This window comes from Alligator sinensis, unplaced genomic scaffold, assembly GCF_000455745.1.
Source record: "Alligator sinensis unplaced genomic scaffold, ASM45574v1 scaffold680_1, whole genome shotgun sequence".
NCBI lineage: Eukaryota > Metazoa > Chordata > Crocodylia > Alligatoridae > Alligator > Alligator sinensis.
The window spans coordinates 771,271-781,990 of record NW_005842508.1 but is presented as its reverse complement, the minus strand read 5'-3'; the positions used below and the strand labels follow the sequence as shown (position 1 = coordinate 781,990).

Sequence of the window (10,720 nt, the reverse complement as noted above, 5' to 3'; positions counted from 1 at the left end):
AGTTACAGGTCAGAAAGCAAGATAAACCTTGGTGACAGAGAATACTATTCCAACTCTCTTTCAGGCAGGGCCCTCCAAACTCTTTATGCTCTCAATAGGTGTCCCACCTCAAAGACAAACACGGGGTTTCCATTGGTAAAAAATATCTCTATCTTTCCTTGGCTCAGCCTCTGGCAGGCAAATTGAGGATCACTAGAAGTTAGAACACATTTACATAATAATGATAATAATTTAAAAAATAACTTACCTTGATGTGATCTTCTGTTGCTTTGGTAAATATTCACTGGCTGCCTCTAGCCTGCAAGTCTAAAAAACATGCAAGGATGACATACCAAAAATGAAACCTGCCAACTGTGGCATTGTAACATTATGTTGTGGAGGAGAGAGGAGTGTCTACTTCAAAACATTTTCCAAAAAAGTGGTCTGTGTCTGTATATTTCCTCTGGCATTCACTTAAGAAATCTGAGGATTCAATCAGTCCACAGTCCAACCTCAGCCTGAAGATGATGCAGGAGCAAGCCAAAAGGAAACATGCCAAGGATGATATTATGCTCTAAATGCAATTGAAAGGCAATGAATTCTACAAGCTACTGCAGGAACAGAAGGAATAAGTACAGGAACAGAGAGTCGTTGGCCCAAGAGGTGTTAGGAGGAGGGGGGAGAGGAAGTGGGAAAGAAACTGTCCTGAAGAAGACCCATGAATTTTGGCAGTGCCTATTCCTGGTGGAGCTGATCAGGTATGTGTTCCCAGGAGCTGAAGAACTGCTGTAGACCTTGATACAAATGCTAGCAGTGGTCACAGGGTACCAGGGCCAATTATAGCACTTGTACAGGCTTAAAACCTTTCACAAAACTCTGGACAGATCCAAATGCACATGCACAGATTTGGCACTCAAAGTTCTTGATAAGGATACAGAACCTTGTCAAGTTCCTGGTTCCAACTTCTCCTGCACCCTACAAGAAACTGCAGGAGTTAGAATTGATGGTCATCCCCTGGGGCTTGAAAAGTCTAGGAAACATGATGAAGGCCAACCTATCCCCCCTCAGTATCTGCCCTTACTGTCCGGTACCACATATGCATGAAGAGTGGGGAAGAGATATAGAAAAAGGAAAGGGAAAACGTAAGCAGCAACTGCTCATGCTGACAGTATCCATTCTCCTCTTGCACTTTCATTATTTCATATCTAGTTTATCCAGCACTAGTTTGCTTTGCACACTATATTTCAGTTTACAAATTAAATATCTTTATTGCTTGTGGTCAGCGCATCTAACCACACTGTTAAGTTATTCATTGTTCATGTTTTTCCATTTTCTCTGAAGTTCTCTGTAAAAACTGTTACTGCTGCCTACCCAGATGTAGGGGAAGGGGAAGCTGTGACCTTGCAAAACATGTTATTGCAATATAAAAACAAGAACAATTGACCCAATCCACTGAAATGGCACCTTGTTACCCAAAGTGATATTTAGTTAGATTCATGATTGTCAGACAAATCAAATGTTTTCCAATTACAATTCATCTAAGACAAAATACCCCATTGTGCTTAACCAGCCCCTTCAAGCAAGAAGTTTAGTGAATTATTTTAACAGCCAATTCCAAGGGCAGTTCCAAGGCAATAGCCTGCAGAACAATGAGTTAGCAAGCACTTACTTATTAGTACCACCACTTGCAACATTAATATGAGACATACTCCCTACATTCCCTAACTTCTTATGACCCACAGTTTGTACTGTATACTGATGTGCTTTCCAGTGGTGGCAACTGGCCACAAGAGTCCAGTGTCCAGGTTGCACTGTATTTGAAAATATTAACTTCACAGATCATGTGCAGGTATTAGTGGGCTACTGTAATATACACAGTGTTTGGGAAGGGTGGGCTTTCCCAAAATAGAGGTGGAGACCCACACCCTGCCAATGCCATTGGTCCTAGCTTATCCAAGCAACAAAAACATTGGATCTCCTCAGATTCTTGGATGCTATGCATATTGCCAGTGTGGTTGACAAGAATCTTCCTGTGTGATCCATCAAGGACATCAAAACAGGAGAAATAATGTCCTTGCTGACTCCTGCAAGAGTGCAGACTCTGGTCTCATGCACCATCAGCATCCCAGTGCAATTTGGAAGTTCTATTCTCTGTAACCCAGTGAAAATTTCAGACATCTCTAGGGCTGATAATCCATGAAAAATACTACCTTCATAATGGAACTATGAACCTTCATTACCAACGGCCCAAACACTTGAAATGCCAACGCCAAACCATTTAGCTATAGACTTGCAGCAGTCTGGATATGCATCCTAACACCATGTACAAATTCCAAACAGAACAACATGGAGAGATTTCTTAAGTTACAAAAAAACAGAGTGAATCGGGGGAAGGGCAGATCATGTGATGCAAGCTCATCCAAGGCACAGTGTACGTGTGAACAGAATACCTAGTAGGCAAACCTTTAGACATCATCTCCTATATACTTCACTGCTGCCAAAATTTCATTTTTTTAAATCAAAAGTATTTTTCTTCTTAATCTTACTACGCTACACCCCCCCCATGTCAGCTTCTCTATCTTTCTCTCCATCCAGACTTGCAACCGCAGCAATATCTGATTCTTGTCTCCTTTTCTTCCCCCACACCAGTTTTCTAGGCTCTTTATTTACCCTATATCCACCAATCACTACATTAACTGTTAGTGAAATCCCTGTCTTATACCAGTCTAGTATTTACTTGGAACTTTTACACTCTCAGTCTTTTCTCCATGCTCCATCCATCTCTCTGTGTTTGTTCCAAATGATGCTTATAAATTCAGCTTTCCCTGTGCTGATCATACCATCCTCTTCTCAGAGAATCTCTCTCCATGGGCACCAACCCAATGTTCTAATTAACACATTTCTTCATTAAACTTTCTTTCTTTTCCCATCTTTCCTTGTAACCCCTTGGGAGCAGGAAATGGTTTTACCCTACAGCCCTAATACTGGCCTCTACTGAAGCCTATTGGAATTTTGATCCCATGTTAGTATTACTATAGTGACAAATAAATACAACAACATGGAATAAATCAGCAGCAGGGATATGGAAAAATTAAATATTTCTGATCACTGCAAAGAGACACAACTTTGATTCAAATACTGTATTTATTTCACAGCAAGAAACAGGCATATACTTATTAGGTTTGATACAACAGAAGAATGAAGGGAGGGAGGGAGGGAGGGAGGAAAAGCATTCAAACAATACAGACATGTATACCATATCCTCCTGCGACACAGCTAACAAGGAGGTATTAGGAGCAATCATGAAGTATATTAAAATATAACCCTATTCAATGTTTTAAAAACAATATGAAATATAAAAGTCCCAAAGGGTTACAACAGTCTTCATTTTGAAGATATATACAGTGAAGACCAAATTTTCACATAATTTTGACAAAAGAGAAACAGAAAAATCCATTACATTGAAAGTGTGTAAATGTGAATTCAAAATGCAGCCACGTCCACTTCAATTATCCATCGGCTTTAGTCTGTTCTACATGACAGAGGTATTGGGGAGGGGTGCTACAGTTTACCAGAAAGGTACCAGAGAGAAAGTAATCAAGAAAGATGGAAGGTCCTAGAAACAGTCCCAGATGTTACCAGACTTCTGAAATTGGAAATAGTCTACATTACCCCTAGTTAACAGAGACACTTTAATGTAGTACCAAGTAGCTAAATAGCTCTCCTTCTCAGCAGACACAGCATAAACACTTCCCTGGAATGCGGGAACTTTCGGGGCAGGGTAGAAAGAATCACTTTATTTAGGACTAATTTTGCAAAATTGGCAGAAAAGTCTCCTGTCCCATTTCACTGACTCTTCAGGAGCACCGAGACATATCTAGAGCTATCCTGGAACCATCTAGATAGTCAGTAACTTTAATATGGGTCCACTATGGTTGAGTTACTGAATTAAAAGTATAGTAAAAAGTATAGTATAGATGAAAGTATAGTAAGAACTTGTAAAAATAGTTATAATGATGAATACCTCATGGAAACTTCAGTTAGGACTCGTAGTAGAGATGGTATCTTTTATTAGACCAACAAGATTTTTGCCAAAAAAATTCTTTCTGGAAACTTGAGCATCTACAGACCAGGGTGGCAAATCCTATTTCTATTATAGTATCAAAATATTCCTGTCTTCTTGTCCCAAACCTTCCAAATCCTGCATAAAATGGCAGGAGATAGATCAGACAATGGTAATTCCTCTAACTTCCATGTTAGGGAATACCAGGACCCTAAAGGGCTATAGGCTTTTCATGCTTTCTACTAACACTGGTTTCCACCAAAAGGGCTGATGAGGGAAATAGGAGAGGATAAAGCTAGCGGAGCCAGCTGGGCACAGAGAGAAAGGAAGAACTTTCTCCAAGTGCAACACATTCCACACAGGCATTTGAGAAAGCATTGTTTCTGTTTTCCCAACAGGTAATTGAAATTTTCCAGCAAAAAGTTTACCACTGTAAATGTAGGTTGTTTACCTCCATTTATCAGTTAACATTGACCCTCAAAAATCCAGCTCGTCAGGCTTCTTACCTAAAAGCAAATTAAAAGTAAGATATGTCCAGTGATGTCTCCAGAAAAAAGTGTCATCTTTCCTCCCCTTTCCCTCTCAAATGCCCCTCAACAGGTATTCAGTTACATAATACTTATTAAAGGACTCGTCTTTTGCCAGGATATACCGTTACCTTGTGGCTCAGATGTTTTTATGGCAGAAATCGTAACTGTAAACACATTTCTAAATACAGACTACTTTACAATGGTCAGTATGTATAATTAAGAACATTTTACAAATGGAAGAACTGTGATTCAGAATCTCAGGCAGAATCAGAATTGGATACGATACTTTGGGGGTAGAGGTCAGAGTTAGGGTTACTATGGTCTCTTTGACTGCCTACACTAGCTGAAATCACCCCCTTATCTTTCAAGTCCCAGTCCTGTGCTCTATCCACTAGGAAGGCATTGCCTCCCTAAAGCAAGTGCAATTTATGTCCTCCTTTAAAATAATCCAATGTGCTCATTCTGCAACAAGTTTGCTTTCCATTGTGTTGTTATATGAATGTTTTAGTCTTCCAACATGCAGTCAATGACTGGGTCTCTTGCTCTGAGACTAGCTCCAGAAAATTATTGGGACTTCCAGAGTTTGACTTGAAAGTTTTTGCTGGCATCAGGTACCGAAGATTCTTCCAAAATCTGGAATTCAATGGAAGAGACTGATCCTTTTTCCACTGTACAACTGTCCAAGATGGCAAAAGGGCAAGTGATTTTGGCAAGAAATTATAATCACTTATAGGCATGTATTCAATTAATATTATTTTAATCTTCCTTTCTACTAATGCCTTATGTAGTCCACTCTCAAGCTCATACATGACTTTGTCAGAAACATAGTTCTTGCTTAGTATAACAATTAATCTTCTGCTCTTGTCAATGAATGAAAGGACATCATCAACAACAGCTGCAAATTAAAGATACATTAAAAAAATATTATTTATATTTATACTTCTTAAAATAAATTAAAAGCACAGGTACCGAATTAACACATCTTTCTGTAGTGGGGATAACATGTTTCAAATGTAAAATGACTAAATTACTTTATGCTTTGTTCACTCGTAAACTATAATAGTGATAAGTAATATGAAAAAAATGGTAGAAAATTAAACAATTCTGAGAATTTAAGAAACACAACGGAAATCTAATTTGACCTTAGTCAGTGTACATTACTTTCATGCTAGAAATCAAATTACAAACTAATTCATTCCATAAGAGCTATTCCATGAAGAGCAGCAGAATAACTTCAACTAGTGTCATTTCAGCCATGCAGTTAGTGTCTTCTTGCAATATTCACTAACCCTCAATTCACTTTCCTATTTTTATCACTATCCACCCTACTTATCAGTACCCTCTGTACCATATATCAGTAATCAACAACCTTTTAAGGCTGTGGGCTGGACTGACTCACTTCAGGGCAAGGGTGGGTGGAGGGGGACAGGCACTTAAGATCCAACTACTGCCACCATTTTTCCCTGCAGGAGCATGGGAAAACAACTGCTGCCGAAGTCCTCCACCACCAAATGCCTCTGAAGCTCTTTGTCCGTGGGCCGGATCAAATGGTTCCATGGACTGGATTCAACCCCTACTCTAGATAAACAACTCTGTATGGTACAAGCAAGGATCTCATCACTCTTTAGTTACAAAGGATAATTAATAATTCAACTAAAAAGTGAAACCCTAAGTCCCGCAAAAACTTACACACATGATATGCTCATGCACAAGCACTGGCAAAAATCTTCTACTTGAAGAATTTATTTTCCTCTAGAGCTCAGCTGCATGATATCCCACTGTGTTTTGTTTCAAATGTTCTTTAAACATTTATAGCACATTTACAGTTTTTAAGCATTTCTACAGCACCCATCATGTTTATGAGCAGGGATCCTGGTTCTCTCTGATTTAAAACAAATCCCAACTTTTGGTTAAAAGAAAAGTAAGCCCAAATCCATTTTTTCCGTGATCTAAATGAAACACCACTAATACACACACAGACACACACACATATATTAGTGGTGTTTCATTTAAATCATGGAAAAATCTAGATTTTTTGAGAGTCAGTTTTCATAAAAGCTTAATTGTCTTCCATATTGTAAAGATTATAGAAGCTTAATTTATAGAGTGCCACAAGGAAAAAAAAAACATGGCTCTGGTTTCAAAGTACAACAAAAGCAGTTCCATTGCAAACCCAAGCTTAACAATAAAGACCTCTCATTGGTTTTTGGCTCAAAACCCTCTTTTTGTTCCCTCTACTCACTGAAAAGAGGAACAGATTAAGTTGAAACTTTTCAGACAGCCTCTAGTTTTGAAAATACAGTGTTTAATGCGCACATCCTACCATTTCTGCACAAAAGCAGCATGGAATCAATTAAAATATGTTCCACAGACAAACATGACTCATCATTAAATTCTTTGTAACTGCAGACCCCTGCCTTTTTGTGAGAATCTGATACCCATTTAATAGTAAAGTCATTTCATTTGCTTACCTCCTCCAGGAGTTATATCCCGCTCAAATATACACAGTTTGTACCCAAAATGTTCTTCCAGTGTCTTGGGTAATATTTCCAAAGCAAATTTTCCCTCTCCATCATTAGTTGTTATACAGTCTTTCAGGTAAGACACAAAAGCATCATATTCTTTTCCATCTGGAAAAAGAGTTACCAATTTTTGTCTTGTTAGGCCAGGGCCCAAACCTGGCTCCCGGTGCCATATCATCCCAGAGTGTGAGTGCTAGCCAAAGCTGCACAGAGCCCAATCCAGGCACATGGGCCTGATCCTGGGGCACAAGGTCCAAGCTGGCTTGTGGATAAGCCCCACTACCCTCATCTGACCCATGGGCTCAAAAGATTGAGCGCCACTGTGTTAGACTAAACTTATCTGCAGCTTAACAACTATGATAACTGACCCTTCTTCCTGACTTCTGTAATTACTGTGTCCCCCCCCCAATAAGCTTCTGAGACGGCAGCTTTTTCTCAAACACCTCTCCAGTCATTTTTCAGATAAAATAGCATGGGCCAGTATCAATCTGACACAGTCCATCCTATTCCATTTGTTTTCTCAAAAGTTTGCAAAAATATCCCTGACCTGTTGAGCTGTTTTGAAACTTATACGTTTTTGATCTATTCAAACCTATTTGTTACAACCTATTCCTAGGATAGGAATTAAACAGAACTGATAGATGTTAATTTATACCCTTAGATTGTATTACTCATTTGAAAATAATGGCTTCATAAAAGATATCATATAGATTCCAGGTTTATTTCATTTCATGGCCTATGCTACTGTGTGTAGTTGCATCATGAATATTTACAGAAGAAATAAAGGAGAGCATAACAAAAAAATAAGTTTCAAGGCTGAAGCTGTCAATGGTAATTACTCATAAACACATACTGAAATATAAAGCAGCATATAGCAATAGCTAACTGAAACTCACAAACCACTGTAAAAAGGAGAGCTTTGTGGCCTATCCCTAAGGTCCAAGCAATCTGTCTAGGGTTAAAATCTGCTACCTTCTAGACCCATCCTGGCTCATAATGAAATCTGATCACTGAGGTTTAACTGTGAATCTAACCAAAATCTGAAGTTGCAAACTTAAGTAACAAACGCAGATAAAATATCTTTCACCAGAGAAGCAGACGTAACTCTCAGTACTTTTTCTTCTTCCTCCCTACCTTACCAACATTTCTTCTTTTATTTAAATTGAAACATCAGTCCATACTTTTTTTCATTTAACCTCATAATAGCCTCCTCTACATCTATAAGAAAGGATCACAAGGTGAGAAACTCCACATGAGAAAGCCCTATGGGTATAGAGACTGTGGGATGTCTTACCTGGATGCTAATGAAATTATTCAAGGTTAGCCCCATCTCTACTTCTGGAGATCTATGGATGAATCCACATCTTGTGACCAAAAATATTAAAGGCAATAGACAGATCAAATAGTACTGGCAAGTACAGTTGATCTTCATCCATTAGTAAGAGATCACTAACCAATGTAACTAGAGCTATCTATATACTGTGCTCCAGTCTATATGCAATCTAACAAAGGGAAAGGCATCTAACTATTATTGTGCAAGTTGCCCCACCAAAAACTCAACCACAAAGAAAAGACTGGACCCAGAAGTAGTTGGCCAATTATCGACCTCAAGTGATGGTGTCTTGAGTATGGGCTACACTAAATGCTTCTTGGTAAGATTCTGGCAGCTTAATGTGGCAACTGATAAACTCCATAACAATGGCCTGTCACCTTCCCTGTGGCCTCTGTTATCCAAGAAACACATTGGGTTTAGAGTGCAAAGGAGCCAGGAGGGCAAGGACAGAAGGAATTTGACTGCTTCCTCTTCTCAGAATCACCTCTTCTTTCTTCCTTTCACCAGCCATGCCCTCACTTTCATTATGGGGGAAAAAATGAAAGTACGTTATAGGACTGTGTGCGCTAAAACAGTACACTCTGCTCTTTTCTATTTCCTCCTAGAGTCAGGTACTTCATGGTATTTTCTGTCCTGTTTTTGCAACTTTTAAAAAACATATTGATTTAATTTACCTCTCCTGAATCAAGTCCTGCATTATTTATCCATTCCCAACCATCACTATGGACTGTCTTACTCCTGACTTTCCCCTTCATTTTCATATGAAAAGTTGTCATTTTATATGACCTACCAAACTTGATAATATACCTTTTTTAATAGTTTTTATATCACTTTGTTCAATGGCAGCACTGGCCAATTCTTACCTCCAACAGTTTCATCTTTTCCAGTTATATCCCTGTAAAGTAAAACTAGGTCAACTCGGAATATCCCACCTAGAACCACCAGGAGCACAGCAACACATGAAGATAGTATAGCCACAATCACTCCAGTAGTAAATAAATGTGGGGGGAGGTCAGAAATGTTGCCTGCAAAAACAAAAGCCCAAGACTGCTCAAAACAAGATTATTCTTAATTACAGTCTTAATTACAAGTCTTTTTGTCAATCTGAATCCTTTTGTGGTGATGCCTCAAGCAAATATGCATCAGTTTATACAGAAATGGGTGATGTGCAAGACAAAGCTTTCAAGGCTCGTTTCACAGTCTTTAGCAGCAGCTTTGCACCCTGCTCCCAGAAAAGGGAGTATATTTCATACTTATCAGTTGTACTTGATACACAAAACCCAAGTACCTGAGCCTTATATGGGCATAGGAACTTTTACTCTTAGCACTTGAGGATGTAATCATCCAGAACTGTTGATCTGTGTACATTTCTAAATATTCCCTCATCCACTTTTATCAAAAGATCTTTATACAGGCTTGTTGCACACATCCCTTTTGTGTTCTCATGTATTCATGTGCTAAGGGAAGATCTTAAATTAGTCATTCTGTAAACTGCCCATTTCTGAATTGGTAACAGGCTATATTCTACCTTTCCTCCTCCCTTTATCCACCATGATTATCCAATATTTTTATACTGATTTTGTTGTCGTCATTGCATTTGCCTTATAATACTTACTTGATCTTATAGCTTGTTTGACTTCCTCCTCCATTTTCCATTCCCAGTAAAGATATTTAACCCTTATATCTATCTTTCAGGAGTCCTTCACAAAGATACTAGATGTTTCAGGTGCCTTACATGCTCTATTTTAGCATAGCTAGTATAGTATCTGTAGCATAACTAGGAGTGGGCAAGTAAGGCACCCATCCCAGGTAGCAGTTTATAGAAGGCACCAGAATGACAGTCCCTGGGGAGCCCATACCACAGAAGTAGTAGCAGCAGTATCCAGGTGGCAGAAAGCACTCTGGTAAGACACTTTGGCACTCAGCACCCACTACAGTGGCGATGCGTAGGGTGTACATGGGGGTGTACGTGCATCCCCTGAGAACGCCTGTGCACCCACTGACCAGCCGTGCTCACCACTCAGGCAATGGGTAGGGGGGGCAAGTGGGGAGCCCATACCACAGAAGTAGTAGCAGCAGTATCCAGGTGGCAGAAAGCACTCTGGTAAGACACTTTGGCACTCAGCACCCACTACAGTGGCGATGCGTAGGGTGTACATGGGGGTGTACGTGCATCCCCTGAGAACGCCTGTGCACCCACTGACCAGCCGTGCTCACCACTCAGGCAATGGGTAGGGGGGGCAAGTGGGAACACCAGTGCCCCCCCTGCAAGTGCCGGCCGATCACTGCACTC

The 10,720-nt window shown here is 39.6% G+C and overlaps 2 protein-coding genes across 2 annotated transcripts in view; both read right to left on the bottom strand.

Annotated features, from left to right (window-relative positions):
- IL18RAP (interleukin 18 receptor accessory protein) overlaps positions 1-10,720 on the bottom strand; it is a 66,201-nt gene that overhangs the window by 32,420 nt on the left and 23,061 nt on the right. The window contains exon 2 of the mRNA XM_006031516.3: positions 248-306. The gene's annotated coding sequence lies outside the window, so the exon portion shown is untranslated. The remainder of the gene's footprint in view (positions 1-247; positions 307-10,720) is intronic.
- The window catches only part of IL18R1 (interleukin 18 receptor 1), a 38,973-nt gene continuing 31,400 nt past the window's right edge, over positions 3,148-10,720 (bottom strand). Inside the window, exons 7-9 of the mRNA XM_025213186.1 lie at positions 9,291-9,452; positions 7,044-7,202; positions 3,148-5,467 (exon numbers count right to left, since the gene is read on the bottom strand). Coding sequence (XP_025068971.1) covers positions 5,064-5,467; positions 7,044-7,202; positions 9,291-9,452 — 725 coding nt within the window. The 3' untranslated portion in view covers positions 3,148-5,063. The remainder of the gene's footprint in view (positions 5,468-7,043; positions 7,203-9,290; positions 9,453-10,720) is intronic.